General features: G+C 39.1%; 1 protein-coding gene across 2 annotated transcripts in view; it reads right to left on the bottom strand.

The window, feature by feature from the left end:
* The window catches only part of SLC1A3 (solute carrier family 1 member 3), a 144,435-nt gene that overhangs the window by 17,285 nt on the left and 105,843 nt on the right, over positions 1 to 21,307 (bottom strand). For both annotated transcript variants that reach the window (XM_077116979.1, XM_077116978.1), the window contains one exon: positions 814 to 1,018. In XM_077116979.1, the coding sequence (XP_076973094.1) occupies positions 814 to 1,018 (205 nt within the window). The remainder of the gene's footprint in view (positions 1 to 813; positions 1,019 to 21,307) is intronic.

Below are 21,307 nucleotides of genomic sequence, written 5' to 3'. Positions count from 1 at the left end.
TGTCAAGAAGAGGCCCATAGGGCTGTGCTGTGATTACATACAGATGGTGCAGAGTCACCCAGGGTGGGATTTGAGAGTTGCTACAGAAAAGCAACTATTCCCCAAATTTCTCGAGTCTACCTACCACAGATCTGTTCCACGAGACACTATGTGTATTCAAATCCCCAAGTGGAGATTCTTTCAGATGATCAAAAGGGAGCCCTTTAGAATAGGGTACAGTATCTAAGATTGGCAAACTTTACAAGGAGGGGAAATGGCTAAGATTGAGGATGAAGGGCTGGGAGGGGTTACGTGGTAGAGGAACTCTCAACAGGTAGGGAAACTAGAAGGCCTGTGCTGGGAGATCTTCTGATTGCCCTACTAGATCCTTTCACTACCCTGCTCTGTGCCCTGAGGACCTGCCCTCTATGGACCATAGTATGTGAGTTCCTTTGCCTTCTAGCTTCCCGCTGAGTTTGACAGTGGGATGCACTGACAGAACATGGGGTAGGGTTACTGAGAAGTCAGTGATTATATTCTCCCAGTTCTCTCTGTGAAAGGCCATGGCTTGGCAGCAACTCCCACCAAATTAGAGCTATAAGCTCCTATGCTGAAAGTCTTATAGCCGTCCTTCCCTTCCTCATGATCTCACCTCTTTTACACGTAATTGGAAAATGGATCCATGCTAGAAAGAAGTGAAGATGTGGCCTTAATTTCAAGCTCACCAAGGCTGGTTCAGCCAGATACCTCTTAGGGAGGTTTAATTAGCTCCCCAACATAAGAGGGGTTGGGTGGTTAAAACACACCCAAAGGGACTGGCTTGCAAGGACATACCTGATCAAGTCCAGAAAGGCGTCTGCAGCTGTCACTTGCACAATTTTGCCTTCTCTGTGCATGTTTTCCTTTGTGCCCTTCCCAGGATGGATGATGATGACAATGACTATGCCAATCACCACGGCAATGATGGTCGTAGTCATGTAATAGACTACAGCTCGCATTCCCATCTTCCCTGAGGCCTTACTATCTAGGGCCGCCATTCCTGGTGAAGGCAAACAGAAGGAGAGTTTCAAAAAGTCAATCCAGGGAATTCTCCAGTGGAAGACAATGGGAATGACATTTCCTTCTTCACTCCCCTACCTTCATCTCACTGGTCACTGAGTTTTTCTACATACTATGAGAAGGTTGCTCCAAATTCAGTCAGGGCACTAAAAATGCAAAGGGAAAAAGCCATAGAATGGCTTGGCATCAGCTGTGTCAAAAACCATGTGATCACCAATTTTCTGCCCCAAAGAGTAGATTTCACATGGTCAAATAAAAACTGCTCTCTCGTTTGGAAAGTACAACTGAATTTTTATTAGTTTACTAGCTGAGAAAGCTATAAGTGTGAGGTGTGTGCGTGTGTATAAGTATGTGTATATTTATGTGTATGTGTGTAAATAGATATTATAAAAAAATTTCCTGGCAGAATAATCTAAGCTTTCCTCAAGCTCAAGCACACTGGTGGGAATCAATCAGATTAGTTGCCATTAGATTCTTTAAAAAAGGTTATTAAATATGTATTTGGAGTCTTTTTTTGATGTTTTACGTAATTTGAGATATTATTCTATTACCTACTAATCTATCTTCAATTTGTATTTTAAGTAGATATCTGGTTATGAGGCCAAAGTCCTCAGATACCTCTGCTGCTTTATTTTACTTTATCTAATCAATTGTAATTAAACAATTACAATTGATCAATTAAGATCAAATGTTATTTTGGTGGGGTCTCATTCTCACTCCCTACCTTTTCCACATTGTCCCACAGGCCTAAATATATCATCCCACATTGAGTATTTCACTTCTCCTCAATTTTCAGGACTTCTTTAAAGTCTACCTCAGGCAAGGTGCCATCCTAGGTGAGGAAAGAGCCTAGAATTTTAAGGCTATCCTAACTGTTCTAGCAAGTGGAATGCATCTTCATGCCCAATGGTCTAGAAAACAACAGGAAATGAAATGAACTTCCAAAAGATCGAAACATCTATAATAACATGGCTCTTCTTGTTCCTGGTTCTTTTTCCGTGTGCCTCCTTCCCAACCCCACAGAAAGCACTACAATCCAATTATAGTTAAGCTGACTGTTTTTACTTTTTAAAATTGTTCCTGTAAATGTATGCTCAGAATTAGATTCTAATGGTTAACATTTAGTTTTTGACCTTACTCATGCAAATACATTTACAGTAAAGTAAGATACTGAAGAAACTAAGGTCTGTGATTACCAGATAACTTGTCTAGGTTTGCCCAAAAGTCTTGATACAAACATAATTAGTTAACTTATTTGGGTACTGAAACCACAACCTTCAACTCATAATTTTACTTGTATTTGAATCCTATAATTCATCATTTTCATAGTTAGCATTTACTTAGTATCTCATATGGTTTTATTTTTACCAATGACCTCTAAGGCAGGTTAAAAAGCATTTAAATAACTGTCTAAAGTCTTAGCTAACGACAGGTAGAATGGAGTGGGAACTTGAAACCAGATCTTAGCTAAATTTAATGTGCTTTTTTGCCACTGAGGAAACCAGTTACAGCTCCCACAAATGAGGAGTCCAGTTTAGATTTTAGTCCATGAACTTTTTTATCCTTACCAACGTTTTGAAACTCAGTGTTAGATGCTATTACTGTACCACACATGTCCATTGTTGGAATACGTGTGATACAATTAATGTACCTCCATCGCAAATGGGCTAATCTGTTCTCAAAGTTTCCCTTTCCCCTCTTTTCATTCTCAGGTCTGAGTCACATCTCACAATATCTTGGCTTTTCTGTTTTCAAAAGATGATTTCTCTTAGAAGCGGCCCAATGTCTTTCTCATCACTGCATCAGCTCGTCACCACTGAAGGTGTAATTCTTCAACTCTTTGTGGATCCGACAAGTGGATAATAAGCCGGGAGTCTTTCCTAAGGCAGCACTACTTTCTTCCTCCAAGATGTCTTTCCCTCTAGCCTTCTACTCTGTAGCGCTGTTCCGTTCTCATGCCAACCCTTTTTTTGACGCCCCTGTCTACTACTATTCAGAAGCACTAAGTGGTCAAGGCAGAGGACTGGAAACCAAGGGGCAAATAAAGGGTGGGGCCTAAATTTCCACCACATCCACCATGGAGAGGGGTGTAGGGGAAGAGTTATCCCAGTATCCATAGCTACAGGGCTCACGGAAATAAAGTTATTGTTTCTTTTTCTTTTTCTTTTTTTTTAACTTTAAAACAAAAGCTAGTATGAAAACATTTTCTCCATACTTTCTAATTCTGAAATAGCGGAAGACGAGCATCAAGGCCTTTTGAATAATGAGCACAGAAGACTCAATAGAGTTCAAAGAAGGACCTAAACATCCTCTGTTCTTTTCCTTTGAAAAAGAATAAAGCAATAGCTGCCATCATTTCAGCCAAGGAAGAAGGTGGATTTTTTCATTAAGCGATGCTCCATGCACCTCCTTCTCCTGTAGGGAGGCTGGTGGCCCACAGGGGGCAACTCCAGCCTCCTCATCCTCTAGTCCTTCCAAGGTCATACACGGTCACCAGTGAAACAGTAGGACAAATGTGGATCATCAGTTTACACACAGGGCCTGAAGGAGAAAGACCTTGATATTTGTGGGGATCAGAAAAGTGGAGTCCTCTGGGAGAGAGAGCAGCTCAACACACAGGTCAGTAGTGCTCCCTCACCCATGACTCTCTCCTTTTCCCAACCTTATGAAACATGAGAGAATAAAGTTTATACTGGAGACTAAACACAGATGTCAGGGCGTCTGGGGCAAGGGTAAAGTACTAAATCACTTTATAGAAAAGGGAACTTTGGTGGGAACTGCCCTAAATTTTGGGGAAGGAGAACATTTGACTGAGAATTGACACTTTAAAAATAGAAAAGAAAAGGGCATGGGACCATGGGGAGATAGCTAGTTTCCTTGGGTAAGTCGGTAATTGTGGGAGTGTTACAACCACTATGTATTCACCTAAATATATACTTTAGAAAAACATTCCAGAGTAAGTGGTAAAGATAAAGATCTTGACTGGTTTCTTTTTCTTCATATGACCTGAGCTTAATCAAACCAGGACCATTCAATTCACCCTGACATCTCTATTATGAAAACAACTTTATCATCAGAATCAGGACCCTCTCTAAACCCAAACAATAACTATATGGTACTACTATTGCCAATACCAAGATGATTCTTCCAATTATGATAACATTGTATGTTTTATATATTTGAGTTAACTTTTACAACGGTCCACTAACTCACTCACACAGTCCTACCTCTGACCAATGGCACATTTAATTCCACAACAACTCCATGATGTAGAAATTGTTGATGCTAATTTGTAAGTGAGGAAACAAGAAGTCAGAGAAGTTAAATAACTTGCCCAGTATTTGACAGCTAATAGGTATGGACAAGCTAGGAGTCCTCCATATTTTAAGTGTTCGTTATCCCTGCTACCTTTCTCTAATTTTCTTGCATTTGAATTCAAAGTAGAGATGAACCACCTGGCTTGAGGAAAATTCTATGGAGAGATGTAACTGTGGAAAGACTCACATTTCTAAGCATTCTTTAACCTCCCCTTAAGGCCAAGATGGACAACTAGTTGCCAGAACGACTCGCTAGAGAGCTGATAGATCAATACAAATTCTTCAACATTTCTAAAAAATAGTCCAGAGCCTGTTCCAGCAGGGCTGTGGATGCTTGCTGGCTGTGGGCACTTGAGCTTCATTTTCCTTTCTAAAAGCCACTCAGTCATCAAACAAACAGTCAGTCATTTCTGCAAACTTATTATATATTCATCAACAAGTTAAACATTTAAAAGAGACTGAAGAAGACATTTCATGGAGTATAAAAGATTAAAACTTGGCTTTAAATACCTGAGCGTTTTAGGTAGCATCACTTTGAAGAGAGCAAGAAGGAAGAGAAAAGAGTTCTTGAAACAAGTGGGTAATGATCCCTTTATTTATGAAGACAATCTTGGTAATTAGGTCATGCACAAAATTCATGGATTTTCAAGGGTCATAAATAAATTCATGAACTCTGCAGGTCTGTATTGTAAATTGCATTTCTTTGCTGAAATATCTGAAATGACTTCTTCTTGGATAAATGAAATATGTGTTCAGCCAAGTATCAAACAGATAACATATAAATAATGCATATTTCCCAAACAAATAATGCATATTTTCTAAAGTTCTGTCATTCGCATGGACATTTTCTGCCTACTGCTGAACTTTTGAAAGCATGCCTTATACATTAACATGTCTCTGTATACTTTCTCCAACAATTCCTGCCCCTGGCTTTCGAAACATGAAATCTAAAGAAGCAGTCTTCTGTTGTGAATTGTCCTTGCACGTATCCCCATGGCATTTTGTTGTTCTTTCAGGACCACTGAACCAAGCCCAAAAAGAATGGAAAAACGGTGAATATTGTTCATTCAAGAGTATTGTTGTACTGCAGTTTTTTTTTTTTAGATGTATTCTTCCTCTAAAATGTGGTTTCAAATACTAATCTAATGAAAGCTGCCTATTCTCAACCCGCATAGAATTTCAAGATCAGCAAAGTTACAAAGAAGTGAAGGATGAACTCTAATATGCACCATATATATATTTTTATATATAAGATTAAACTATATAAATACAATAGACAATGTTTACAAATAGAAAAGTGGGCTCCTGTGTCCCACTGCCCATTGCTGGAGCAAGTGCACATAGTGAACTATTGACAGGAGAGGGTAGAAAGGGAGTGTACCAGTTTGAATCTGTTGTGAACCCCAGAAGAGCCATGTTCTTCGATTCTTTTTCTTTTTTTTTTCACATGGGCAGGCACCAGGAATCGAACCCGGGTCCTCTGGCATGGCAGGCAAGCATTCCTGCCTGCTGAGCCACCGTGGCCTGCCCCATGTTCTTTAATTCTTATCCAATATTGCTGGGTGGGATCTCTTTGACTGTTTCCATGAATTGTGAGTGGTACCTTTTGATTAGATGATTTCCACCCATTCAAGGTGGGGTTGCTTACTGGAGCCCTTTAAGTGGGAACCATTTTGGAAAAAGTTTTAGTGCCCGCAGAGCCCACACAGCCAGAGATCTTTAGAGATGCAGAAGGAAAATGCCCCTCAGGGAAGCCTTATGAAACGAAGAGAGAAAGTTAGCAGATGTCGCCAAGTACTTTCTTAGTTGAGCGAGGTGTCTAGTTGAGCCAGAGACTCAGCAGATGCCAGCCACATGCCTTCCCAGCTGACAGAGGTGTTCCAGATGATGTCATCCTTTCTTGAGTGAAGGTGACCTCTTGGTGGTTCCTTAATTTGGACGTTTTCATGCCTTAGAACTGTAAACATGCAACTTAATAAATTCCCTTTTTAAAAACTGTTCCATTTCTGGTATATTGCATACTGGCAGCTTTAACAAACTAAAACAGGGAGCATGACACAAATCACATTAAATCTGTCTAAAATCATAGTATGTTTTTCTGCACTAAAATATTTTCTTCTGATCCCTTTATATAGCAGACTGTAAAAAAGTAAACTTCTATGGTTCTATAGGTTTTCAAAGGCAAAAATTAGCTTAGGAACTATTGCTAAAAGAATAATTGTATCATGATTTTGAATTGTGATGAAAAAGCAGGCTAGAGCCTCAGAACTTAATCTAAAAGACAACATAAATTACTTAAGGCCAACCTTGGACATTTTTAGAAACACATCCTTTCTTAAAAATTATGACACTGTGATTATGATTTCATGCTCTGAGGTTAGAATGCCTGGGTTCCATTCCTGGCTCTTCTATGGTGTGGCCTCTCTAAGCCTTGGTTTACTCATCTGTAGAAGGGGGATAATGAAACTCCATGGTGCTCGTTGCCATTCCTTAAGGGGCTGTCACACAGAAGGCAGTTACGCTTAGTGCTTGGTATATCATAGGCATCCAACAAATGTTAACTGTTATCACTAATTAAGACAATAAATAATAAACAAGCTGTTCACAAGCTGTTTGACCTTTCTAAGCCTCCATTCCTCATCTAGAAAAGAAGCTAATTATACTGCAAGGTTGTTATTAACAGTAGAGAAAACTTACATCAGGAATCTGTACAACAAAATTTATATTTTGACAACTGCATTTCTTAATATAACTTATGTAGACAGCTTAGTTGAACACAATAAGTACATGGAACCTTGAGCAGGATATGAGATTTTGTTGGTTTGTTCAGAGTGATGCCCTGATAAATCCCAGATTGATTTGAACAGTGAATGAAAAAGTATTTGGAAAGTCCCCTTTGAGGAATGGTGAGAACAGGGGAAAATTCAACTTCCCCAAGTTGAATTCTTGATATTCTCACAAGTAGTGTAGACAACCAAAGCTATAGGCTGAGCCCCCAGTCTTGGGGTTTGTTCATACAAAACTTAACCCTACAAAGCATAGGTCAAGCCTACTTAAAATTAGGCCTAAGAGTCACCCCCAAAAGAATCTCTCTGTTGCTCAGATGTGGCCTCTCTCTCCTGCCAACACAACAAGCAAACTCACCACTCCCCCACTGTCTACGTGGGACATGACTCCCAGGGATGTGGATCTTCCTGGCAACATGGGACAGAAATCCTAGAATGACCTGAGACTCAGCATCAGGGGATTGAGAAGACCTGAGACTCAGCATGAAGGAATTGAGAAAACCTTCTCGACCAAAAGAGGGAAGAGTGAAATGAGACAAAGTGTCAATGGCTGAGAGATTCCAAACAGAGTGGAGAGGTTATCCTGGAGGTTATTCTTATGCATTAAGTAGATATCACCTTGTTATCCAAGATGTAATTGAGAGGCTGGAGGGAACTGCCTGAAAACGTAGAGCTGTGTTCCAGCAGCCATGTTTCTTGATGATGATTGTATAATGATATAGCTTTCACAATGTGACTGTGTGATTGTGAAAACCTTGTGTCTGATGCTCCTTTTATCTACCTTGTGAACAGATGATTAGAACATGTGGAATAAAAATAAACAATAGGGTAAACAAATGTTAAAATAAATTTAGTTTGAAATGTTAGTGATTAATGAAAGGGAGGGGTAAGGGGCATGGTATATATGAATTTTTTTCTGTTTTCTTTTTATTTTTTTTTCTGAATAGATGCAAATGTTTCAAGAAATGATCATGATGATGAACATGCAACTATGTGATGATTTTGTGAATTACTGATTTTATTTGTAGAATGGAATGATCAAAAGTTAAGAATGTTTGCGTTTGGTGTTTTTTGGTATTTAAAAAAAGAATCTGTACAAATGTTTGTGGATATTTCTTAACAAAAATATTTTAAAAAATAAAAATAAAAGAATCTGTACAAAGTACTTGATAAATAATAGCTATGCTCATTATATTTCCCTCTCAATTTTAGTGCTAGAATAGGATTATATGTTTTATTAATTGCTGTAGCCATAGTGCCTATACATGGAAGGCAGCAAATACAATAATTATTTGTTGAATAAATAGTCATTGTCATTACTGTTATTGTTATGGCCCAGAGAGGTCACAATTTTTTTTTTTTAATGCTTAGAATAAGATACTGTATGAATTACAAGTACTAAATTGCTTTTCTTAGAAAATACTCTAAAATTCTGATTCACTGAATTTGGTTAAGAATCTCTCAATGAATCATAAATAGTGAGATTCACTCTATCTTGAGTAATGAGAGATGTAGGGACACAGTGACTGCATAAACCCAGCATCGCCTGGAGCTTCATTTCCCGAACCAGGAAGACATTTGCAGCAGGGCATCCCCAGGCTGGGCAGAGGGGCCAGGTGGTTGGCTTCCCTCTGTCATGCCTCCAGTAGCACCCCTCTTTCTTTTCCTCCCTTTGTCCTCCTTCTCCCACTCCTATATTATTCCCCCTCCTTTGCTAACATATCTCACTTTTGCAGATGAGCCTATATTAGTAACTACTATAGTTCCATATGTACATACGTTAACAGAAGAATGAATGAATGAATGATTTAAAACAAATGCAGAGAAGGGAATAGGAGAGAGGAGCGGGGTCAAAATGAGTACTTACTATGCAAGTCATGAAATCAATTTAGAAGGTCATGACTTGTATTTTTATCAATTAATGAAAGAGAATACAGGAGAAAAACAGAGTGCACCAAGTATAGTAAAAGTAAGTATTGTTTTGTGAAACTTTTCACCTGTATGTTTGTACGCATGTGTGTGCTGGGTCACAATGCAAAGTATATTATTATTGTTGTGGGTTGTGGTAGGAAAAAAAAGTTTGCAGAAGAGTGGTAAATAGCCCTATTAGTCAGTAGCAGAGGCTTTACAAAGTAACCGTGAGGTGGGATCTTCGCTCCGTGTTGCCTTCTCTTCATATGGCCTTCATCTGCCCACATTCCCAGGACCTTTCACTAGTAGAGGAAATGAAAGTGCTGATCTCTGGCATCTGGTAAGGTCATTTGAACCAAAACTGTACGGACATTGTGATGAGGGGGAACATTTTAGAAATGCTTCACTTCGAGTCGAGAGGCTACTCTGGAGGCTACTGTTATGCAAGCCTCAGCTAGATGTTGCTATTTACCATGGTTTGCCAAACCCCAACCAAAACCATTCCTGCCAACCCTAAAGAACATGTAGGGCTCTATCTGAGATTCTACAGAGGTTCCATGCACTAAGATTACTTTCCAGAAACCTACCACCCCCAGGTGGGTCCCTAGGCCAGATACGTCCTGAAACCCATAGGGGCCAGCCTCTCCAGAACATCACTTAGTTCCATCCCCCGCCCCACATTATCAAGATTAAAACAGAAAAAAGTTTGAATGGACATAGCCCAAATACTCCTAAAGATTGGGAGGAAGATCAAAGGAGAAGGTGGCGTCAAAAATGAGTATGACTGCTGAAGCACTGTACTGATATTTCCTTTAGCCTTCAGTATCCTGGAGCAGCTAGAAGGAAAAATAAAAAATAGTGGTACTGTAAACCATACCTTACTCTGAAATCTGTTCTATAACTAATTGTTGTGGCATGCTTTGAAATTGGTTGCTTTTTTGTGTAAATATTATTTTTCAACATACACACACACAAAGAAAATCTTCACTTCAAGATATTTTGAGCAAAGAGCTATCTTTAATCAGTGCAGTGAATGGAAGTGAAGAAAGTTAAACCAGCTCCACAAAAAGGTGAGAAGGCTTTTATAGAATTTACAGTTAATTATATCACAAGTATTCTCACATGGGTTTTCTCTCCGGCCAAACTTTCCTTCTCATTATGGTTGTACATAATATCACAAAATGACATTTCATTAGCTATATCACCCCTTAGCTCTAGGAGGTCACATTGCATGAAAGTGCCCAATGAAACATCTTTACAAATTTGCAGTTTGTCGTGGCATATCATTTGTCAGGCAAATAGATTTTGTTTTTAGTTTGACCATTAAAACTCATTGAGTCTTTTTCTTTGAGCTCTAATGTTCACCAGTAAAATAAAATGCAGAAAGACAAAAGGGGAACATTCTCTTTTGAAAAACTGTTACATGGAAAAATCAGTGGAGCAGACAATATTATTAGTGGCAAACAAGTCAAATAAATCAGCTTTTACCCTCAGTCTGGTAAGACTAAGCAGACAATACCTTTTCCCTGGCTGTTGATTATCCTTTGAAAATGAACTTTCATATGATTGAAGCAATGAGGGGGAGCAATGAGGCCCAAATTCAAAACCACTGGTACCTCATATATCAAAGAGTTTCCATTTCTCTGCCCCTCAACCTCTGGGATGGAAAACGTCCTTCCCTGAATAACTGGCCAGTGAGGTCCCCTGCATGGTTATGCTTTACCTCTCTCTACGCAGGTCTTGACTCTCATCCAATAGACTCTCATTACAGCCGAACACAGCCCTGCAACTGTTCCCTTGTGTAGTTTGCCAGAGAGCCCACTGCGGGGACAAGGTCACAGGAAACTTTCAGAAGGGCCAGCTCTGGAATTCACTGCTCAGGGGCCCAGCTGCCGGCGCGAGACCCACTGTGAGGTGATTTAGATACCCATTTACCCTTCACATTAGCCCATCCTTCGCTCACAGTACTGGAATGTGCCACACAATATGCTTTTCTGAAGAGGAACCAGGGAGTAATTCATCTTCTTTATGTGTGCTCAGCAAAGCAAGAGGGAGAGGCAAGCGGGACCCACGAGATGCCGGAGAGTAGTGATTAGTAACAGCTGACAGCCTCGGACCAAGACCCTTTCTTTGGTTACCTCATTGTAACAGGCGAGCACAAAGGAATGACTGTGTTCTTGCCAAGATTTAGAAACCCAGGACCACAGAAAATAGCAGCTAAAAGAAAAAGTGTGTTTGGGGCAGTGGGGATAAGGGCTCAATTGGATCAACTCCTGGTTATACCTTTGAAAAGACACCTCTAAAATGTGGAAAGACATGTGTCCAATGTGGTGGGTCCATCAGACAGCACTTACCAGGAGCATTAATGTTTCTGGGGAAAGGAGTGATGGGGTGAATTCACGGATATTACAAGGAGCGAGCCCCCGTGCAGCAAATTGCTTTGGTTTAATGAGAGGAAGTTCTTTGAAGGCCTGTGCCATCATCCTCTAACCTCCCTCCCACCCCCCACCCCCCACATACATCTCCCCCCCCACCCCCCAAAGGAACTGTGACTTACAAACAACTACTGGATTGAGTGGTTTGCAATTTTCAAAACAGACCTCTTTACTTGGGGCTGCGTTTCTTCCTACAGAAAAGACTTTGACATTCTGGGGCCCCACGTGACTTTCTTTGGAGGAGGATGATCAAGACGGCACGTTTCCTAGTTGGCAGATGCTGAATGCGACAGAATTCCTCAACTAGGTCTGACTGGTCCAAAGTTAATAAAAGGGCATCTCAAGTTGACTACAGAACATGTCAGACTCAAGGGGTGCCTTTCTCTCCTTTGGAAGGCCCATCCATCACAGAAAAAAAGAAATTGAAACCCTCGTAGAAGTGAAAAGCAACATATGGACATTAAAAACCAATTCGGGTGGGCCACGGTGGCTCAGCAGGCAGAATTCTCGCCTGTCCATGTCAGAGACCCGGGTTCAATTCCCTGTGTCTGCCCAAGCAAAAAAAAACAAAAAACAAAAAACAAAAAACAAATCCAACCCAATTCGACCTGCTTCTCAAAAGAACAGTTGAAATGGGCCTTGCTACAAAGCTAGGAAGCAGCAGAGATTCCCTGGGGCCAAGGGAGCTGCACGCACCTGGGAAGGTGGACATCTTAATCCATGTTACCTCCCCACTCCTTTCTTCTTTGGCATTCAAAGACTTTGAAACTATAACCCAGCCTGGGATCCCTGAAGTGGACTGAAGTTAAGTTTGTTGCTTAAAACTGACATTAGCTTCTGGGTCAAGATGGCGGCTTAACAACGTGCGCGTTTCAGTTCGTCCTCCAGAACAACTACTAAATAACCAGAAACAGCACAGAAAAGCTCCCGGGGCCACATCAGTGACCAGACACACAGCGTACCCCAGTCTGGACCAGCTGGACCGGCTGTGAGCACCCCCCAGAACCATGAGTTCCCAAAGCTGTGGCGGCCAGCGCCCCTTCCCCACAGGCCACTTCCCAGAGGGGAAAGGAAAGGACTTTACCAGCAGCAGGGACTGGGCACAATCAAACGCCAATTGTGGAACTAATTAACAAATTCTGACTACTAAAAATAGGCCTCAAGCTTAGGTGAACCTGATCAAAGCAGAGGTTGCTCATTTTTGCCCTGGCACCAAGGGGGCAGGATTGACAGAAAAAGGGGAAAAAAAAAAGAGAAGGAAACAGAGGTTTTTGTGGCTGTGTATCTACAAAGGCTTGACTGCCTCTGGATACAATGGCAGACTTTTCAGGCTACAACTGCCCCAGGCATAGGCAGAAGTGAGCTCTTATGGGGGCTTGTCTGGAGCCTGTGCCTTCCCCAGGGGAGGGGTGAAGCCCGACTCAGATGGAATCCCTCCATCAGGGAACTCAGACCCCAGGGCTTGATAATTTGAAGCCATTAAAACAAGCCTTCAACCTCTCCTCTGTCTCCACCATGCCCCCAGCAGAGAGAGTCTGCCAAAGTTAAAGGTACCGCATCATCTTATGCTGGTGGGACCTACAGTCAGATAAGCACCACACACGGGGCAGGATAAGAAAAACAGAGTCCAGAGACTTCACAGGAAAGTCTTTCAACCTGCTGGGTCTCACCCTCAGGGAAAACCAATGCAGGTGACTCTTTCCTCCTGATAGGAGGGAGGCTAGTTTGGTCTGGGAAAATCTGGCTGGGGTCTATAATATCTAAGTAGACCCTCCTAAGTGTGTGTGTGTGGGGAAGGCACCACACAAGCAGGGCAAGAAACAAGAAAACAAGAACTGAAAAATTCTCCTCTGTTAAACAAAACTTAAGCTAGAGGTCCAGATAAAGCTGAATGGAATGTCAAAGAACAGATAGACAACAAATTCATCCAGCAAGAAAACCCTAGATAAAAGAAGTGAAAGCAATCTCCAAAATAAACTAATTAAGGTAATTAAATGCTTAGACGCCAGCAAAAAAATAACAAATCACACTAGGAAAATTGAAGATATGGCCCAGTCAAAGGAACAAACCAACAATTCAAATGACATACAGGAGCTGAAACAATTAATTCAGAATGTATGAACAGACATGGAAAACCTCATCAAAAACCAAATCAATGAACTGAGGGAGGATATAAAGAAGGCAAGGAAAGAACAAAAAGAAGAAACTGAAAGTTTGAAAAAACAAATCACAAAACTTATGGGAATGAAAGACACTGTAGAAGAGATGAAAAAAACAATGGAAACCTACAATGGTAGATTTCGAGAGACAGAACATAGGATTTCAAAACTGGAGGACAGAACATCTGAAATCTGACAAGAAACAGAAACTATAGGGGAAAAAAAAGGGAAAGTATGAGCAGGGACTCAGGGAATTGAAAGACAATATGAAGCACACAAATATACATGTTATGGGTGTTCCAGAAGGAGAAGAGAAGAGAAAAGGAGGAGAAAAACTACTGGAGGAAATTATCACTGAAAATTTCCCAACTCTTATGAAAGACTTAAAATTACAGATCCAAGAAGTGCAGCATACCCCAAAGAGAATAGATCCAAATAGACATACTCTAAGACATTTAATCATCAGAACATCAGAGGTCAAAGAGAAAGAGAGGATCTTGAAAGCAGCAAGAGAAAAGCAATCCATCACATACAAGGGAAGCCCAATAAGACTATGTGCAGATCTCTCAGCAGAAACCATGGAGGCAAGAAGAAAGTGGGATGATATATTTAACTTATTAAAAGAGAAAAACTGCCAACCAAGAATTCTACATCCAGCAAAATTGTCCTTCAAAAATGAAGGAGAAATTAAAACATTTTCAGACAAAAAATCACTGAGTGAATTTGTGACCAAGAGACCAGCTCTGCAAGAAATACTAAAGGGAACACTAGAGACAGATACGAAGACAGAAGAGAGAGGTGTGGAGAGGAGTGTAGAAAGGAAGACTATGAGTAAAGGTAAAAAGAAGGAAAATTAGATATGACATATAAAATCCAGAAGGCAAAATAGTAGAAGAAAGTACTACCCATGCAGTAATAACACTGAATGTTAATAGATTAAACTCTCCAATCAAAAGACATAGTCTGTCAGAATGGATTAAAAAACAGGACCCATCTATATGCTATCTCTACTCAAAGGACACGAAGCCAAGGACACAAATGGACATTTACACACCAATATTTATAGCAGCATTATTAACAATTACCAAGAGATGGAAACAGCCAAAATGTCCATCAACAGACAGTTGGCTAAACAAACTGTGACATTTACATAAGATGGAATATTATGCAGCTATAAAACAGAATAAAGTTATGAAGTATGTAATAACATGAATGGACCTTAAGGACATTATGCTGAGTGTGATTAGCCAGAAACAAAAGGACAAATCCTGTATGGTCTCACTGATATGAACTGACATTAGTGAATAAACTTGGAATATTTCCTTGGTAACAGAGACCATCAGGAGATAGAAATAGGGTGAGATATTGGGTAATTGGAGTTGAAGGGATACAGACTGTGCAACAGGACTGAATATAAAAACTCAGAAATGGACAGCACAATACTACCTAACTGTAATGTAATTATGCTAAAACACTGAATGAGCTGCATGTGAGAATGATAGAGGGAGGAGGGCTGGGGACATAAATGAAATCAGAAAGAAAGATAGATGGTAAAGATCGAGATGGTATAATCTAGGAATGCCTAGAGTGTATAATGATAGTGAAATGTACAATGTACAAATTTTAAAAATGTTTTTGCATAAGGAAGAACAAAGGAATGTCATTATTGCAGGGTGCTGAAAATGGATGATAATTAATATTTTAAAATGTCACCTTATGTGTGAGACTAAAGCAAAAAATGTTTATTTGTTACAAAATTTATATTTTGACTACAGCATTTCTTAATATAACTCATGTAGATAGTTTGATTGAATGTCATAAGTACTTGGAATCTCAGGTAGGACATGAGATTTTGTTGGTTTGTCCAGAGTGATGCCCCGATGAATCCCAGAGTGATTTGATCAGTGACTGGAAAAGTATTTGCAAGCCCCCTTCAGGGAATGGTGAGAGTGGGGAAAAATTCAACTTTCCCAAGTTGAATTCTTGATATTCTCACAAGTAGTGTGGACAACCAAAGCTATAGGCTGAGCCCCCAGTCTTGGGGTTTGTTCATATGAAACTTAACCCCACAAAGGATAGGTCAAGTCTACTTAAAATTTAGGCCTAAGAGTCACCCCCAAGAGAGCCTCTTTTGCTGCTCAGATGTGGCCTCTTTCTTCAGCCAACATGATGAGCAGTCTTACCACCCTCCCCCTCTCTGCGTGGGACATGACTCCCAGGGGTGTGGACCTTCCTGGCAATGTGAGACAGAAATCCTAGAATGAGCTGAGACTCAGCATCAAGGGACTGAGAAAAACCCTAGAATGAGCTGAGAATTAACATCAAGGGATTGAGAGAATCTTCTCGACCAAAGGGGGAAGAGTGAAATGAGACTGAGTGTCAATGGCTGAGAGATTCCAAACAGAGTTGAGAGGTTATCCTGGAGGTTATTCTTACGCATTAAGTAGATACCACCTTGTTAACCAAGATGTAATGGAGAGGCTGAAGGGAACTGCCTGAAAATGTAGAGCTGTGTTCCAGTAGCCATGTTTCTTGATGATGATTGAACAATGATATAGCTTTCACAATGAGACTCTGTGAATGTGAAAACCTTGTGTCTGATGCTCCTTTTAGCTACTATATCAACAGAAGAGTAGAACATATGAAATAAAAACAAATAATAGGGGGAACGAATGTTAAAATAAATTTAGTTTGAAATGCTGGTGGTAAATGAAAGCGAAGGGTAAGGGGTATGGTATATATAATCTTTTTTTTTCTGTTATCGTTTTATTTCTTTTTCTGTTGTCTTTTTATTTCTTTTTCTAAATCGATGCAAATGTTCTAAGAAATGATGAATATGCAACTATGTGAGGATATTAAGAAGTACTGACTGTATATGTAGAATGGAATGATATCTTAATGTTTTGTTTGTTAATTTTTTTAATTAATAAAAAAGTTAAAAAAAGGAAAAAACAAAAAAAACTGACTAGCAATTTTTTAAAAGATATTATTTCTTAAATAAAAAAGAAACAATGTATTCAATTTATCCATTTTCTGAATTAAATCCAGATATGTAGAATTCTATGTACTATACAAAAGAATGCAGTAAAAAAATTAAATTCAGGTCCCCATACTGGCCAGTTAAGAGTGAGAGTGCATAAAATTAAGTGTTTGGGAAAAGGGCTAAGGGATCAAGGAAAAGGGAAAGAGAAGTTTCTGGAGACAACAAAGTCCAGAAAATGACATAAGAGAGAGTTAAAAAAAAACAAAAACAACAAAACAGAAAAAGAAGAGAAAGGGAGACTATAAAGCAGAGGAAAACGGGATGGAGAAAAGTTCAGTGGGTGCTTTTATCTCAGTCTGCATATTTCTTGGGCAGGGGCTAGCATACTCCCTTTGCAGTTCTGATTAGTTTTCTCAGCATTTAAAAGTTCATCAGTTGTTCTTACCTGATCTATAAAGGAATGGTGGCACCCAGGGACTGGAGGATTATTCTCCCAGCTACTTGAGCGAGACAATAAGGCAGTATCACTTCATAGAGTGAAAAACAAACAAAAAACCCTGCTGTAAAATCTGGAATTGGTCTGGCTTCCCTCATCTCAGCCTTTCCATGTAGTAGTAAGAGAATATTCCCTCCTTGGAACAGGAAAAGCTGTGTTTTTGTCCCCAGGCAAGAGCAAAAACAGAATTGAATTATTCCTTCCTGACATACTCCACAAGTAGTGGCCCATGCAAACACTTTCACAGCTTCTTTTCTTTCAACAGAAGGGGATTGTTTCTGCATATTCTACTTTAGTTCTGTTACATCAAAATATTTTGAAATTTTTTTTTTTTTTTTTTTTTTTTTAAAGGAAAGACAGAGAGAAGGAAGGAAGGATAGAAGGAAGGAAGGAAGGAAGAAAGGGAAACATTTTTAAACATTTTCTTGTTTTATTGTATTCTGTTTCTCCGTTTTTGTTACATGGGCTGGGGCCGGGAATCGAACCGAGGTCCTCCGGCATAGCAGGCAAGCACTTTGCCCGCTGAGCCACCGCGGCCCGCCAATTTTGAAATTTTTAAGGGGCATTTAAAAATTCTCAAAAGGTTTCAAGGAAAATTCTGGGCAGTCCCTCATATCAAACTTCACTTACCCTGAATAGACTTCAGGGATCCAGGGGGTATAAAGAAAGGCCGTGGAAGTGACAATGGACTGATTTGAGACTACGGTGGACGGGGTGGGCTGGAAAATTATTCTTCGACCTGGAATGTAGGACTAGGGTGGGTAATGACGCAATCTCCAATGTTTGAAACCAATGCAACTAGCAGGTAAAGTAAAATATGGGTCACACCAAACGATAAAAGTAAAAGAGAACTGGGAACATTATTGTTAAAAAGAAGTACAGAGTAAAGACTAATAAAAGGTATATATAAAAAAGCCATAGGAAAGGGGCATAAAAGATTGACTGCAAACAAATGATTCAAAGGACTATGACTAGAGTTAGTAAGGGGACGTTACATTAAGAGTAACATGCTTCTCTTGTTGGGTTAATTTCTTTTTTTCCGTTAATTAAAAAAAAAAAAAAAAAGAGAAGGGATAATTGGAGATGAAGGGATACAGACTGTACAACGGGACTGGATATAAAAACTCAGAAATGGACAGCACAATACTACCCAATTGTAATGCAATTATGTTAAAACACTGAATGAAGCTACATGTGAGGTATAGGTTTTTTGTTTTTGTTTTTTTTGTTTTTTTTTCTTTCTATTATTGTTTTAATTCTTATTCTGTTGTCTTTTTATTTCTTTTTCTAAATCGATGCAAATGTACTAAGAAATGATGAATATGCAACTATGTGATGTTATTAAGAATTACTGATTGTACATGTAGATTGGAATGATTTCTAATTGTTTTGTTAATTCTTTTTTTAATTAATAAAAAAAAAAAAAAGCCATAGGAAAGGGGCATAAAAGATTGACTGCAAACAAATGATTCAAAGGACTATGACTAGAGTTAGTAAGGGGACGTTACATTAAGAGTAACATGCTTCTCTTGTTGGGTTAATTTCTTTTTTTCCGTTAATTAAAAAAAAAAAAAAAAAAGAGAAGGGATAATTGGAGATGAAGGGATACAGACTGTACAACGGGACTGGATATAAAAACTCAGAAATGGACAGCACAATACTACCCAATTGTAATGCAATTATGTTAAAACACTGAATGAAGCTGCATGTGAGGTATAGGTTTTTTGTTTTTGTTTTTTTTTGTTTTTTTATCTTTCTATTATTGTTTTAATTCTTATTCTGTTGTCTTTTTATTTCTTTTTCTAAATCGATGCAAATGTACTAAGAAATGATGAATATGCAACTATGTGATGTTATTAAGAATTACTGATTGTACATGTAGATTGGAATGATTTCTAATTGTTTTGTTAATTCTTTTTTTAATTAATAAAAAAAAAAGATAAAAAAAAAAAAGAGTAACATGCTTCTTTTCAAGTGGCCGTATTAATTGCTTCTACAATTAATATTTCACTTACTCATTCAACATTGATTAAGGATTTTCTCAATGTTCTGGCCAAAAACATGACAATTAAGGCCCTAATTTATTATACGTAAGACTTAAAATATATATATATATATATATATATATATATATATATATATATATATATATATAAAACATTGTGAAATAGCCCTGAATAAACAAACATAAAATTATCCAGAAGAGTGATTTGGAGTGGATTGGGAAAAAACAAGGAGTATGTATTGTATTGAAAAAAAATGGGTGGAATAAACATCAGCTCAGGAACCTGCTTAGCTGGAAGACTGGCTCCTCCACTTACACATCTTGTGACTTTAACCCGTGACCTTGATCAAGTTATATAACCTCTCAGTGTCTCAGTAAATGATGACTAATGATAGTATCTGCTTCATAGGGTTGTTAAGATGAATAAATGTATGTGATGGCTTAAAACAATACCTGCACATATAAATTAGCCACGATGAAGGTGATGATTTAAAAATATATATTATTCTTAGCTCTGAAGGGCTCCTTAGATAACTACTATAAAGTATGAGAACTCAGCAAATAAAATTAAACCGTATACTGCCAGGCACTGTGCTAAGAGCTTTACATGCTTGAACTGATTTAATTGTCCCAAACAACCCTACAAAGTAGGCACTAAAAATTATTGTCCCCATTTGCAGATTAGAAAACAGATTAAATCACCTGCTCAGGGCCACACAGCTGGTTAGTGGCATTGCTGGCATTCAAACTCAAGTCTTTCTGACTCTAATCTGTTTAATCACTATATGTGAAATAAGTTCTTCTTTGTACAGGACATTTCTCAATTACTGATTTGTACTGACTCATCTAATGGGGAACTGTGACAAAATTTGGCTAAGTTCATATCTGAAAGGATGCTATATACTATAATATAAAAAGATGATGCTTATGTTGTAATATAAAGCCACAATGATGCCTGTTTCCTGGGCATCCTGCATTAGAGTTACTTTAACATCTCATTGAATGGTTAGTTTAAAATCTCATTGCAAAATCTCATTGAACTGGAAGTCATAATATGCCAGCTTTATTCAGAAGGTGGTATACTGATGGATGTCTGAAATCAGAGAAGAAAACTCAACCATGGATAACTATACATTACAAAGGTCATAGGTAATTTCCAGAGGTACAGAATTTAGAGTCGAAAGGGATACCCAGGTATTTGGTGATGTTGTAGCATTTTTTGATACCTTTGGAGCCCACATGATCTTCTAGGCTAGCTCTATTTTGTTAGGCAGCTTTCATTTTTAGAAATTGGTGCTTAGAAAGAATTGAAAATTGGGTCTTTTTCTCCTGAGAATAATTTTCGCTTCTGGAGGGGCCTGGAGCAAGTCTGGTCCACATTTAGCAGAGAGACCTCAGTTAACTTTTTCCAGGCTAAATACACACCGTGCCTCCAGCTGGTCCGCATATATCATTATTTCCAGCCCCCACCAATGTACAATGACTCCCACTGCCTACAAGTTAACACCCTCATGCCCTGGCCCAGATCTTCTCTCAGCTTCATTTCCTACTACGACCTACCCTTTTTGTACAGACAATGTAAACTACTCAATATTCTCTAGATGAACCTTCAGTTTTTTACGTCTTTGCATTTTGCTTTTAATGCCTCCTCTGCCATCGTCCTCATTTCCTATTGCAATCCTACCGCTGGTCTGATTTCCAACAGCACTTTCTTTGTGCTTGTCTGCTTCACAGTCTGTTTTGTTTTATAGCCACATGTGTACCTGTCGGGCTCTCTGTTTAAACTTTCAACTCCTAGAGGCTAGGACTGGCACTGTCTCTTCATATCTTTATTCTCCACAGTGATTAGCACAGTGCCTTGCCCAAAACAGGAGTCTAATAAGTACATCTTGGATCGGATTCAACACCCTCTAAGTAGCTACTCTACTTTGTCAAAGTCTTTCCTGAATGTGCTCTGAGCTAAACAAATCACTCCTGGCACAGTGTGACCAGTGCGAAGTACAGTGAACTATTAATAGTTTTAGCCGGGAAGCACACAACTATAGTAATTCTTTCTCAGCCACCACATCCTACTGTTGGTTCATATTAAGCTCTTAGTCACATGAAGTTGCTCTCAAGCTCAGTTGCACCCCATCCTGTGATTGCACAATTGCCTTTTAAGTCTAGAAGAAGAAATG

Source organism: Tamandua tetradactyla, chromosome 9 (genome assembly GCF_023851605.1).
Source record: "Tamandua tetradactyla isolate mTamTet1 chromosome 9, mTamTet1.pri, whole genome shotgun sequence".
NCBI classification, from domain to species: Eukaryota; Metazoa; Chordata; class Mammalia; order Pilosa; family Myrmecophagidae; genus Tamandua; species Tamandua tetradactyla.
This window is presented reverse-complemented; position numbering and strand designations above follow the sequence as displayed.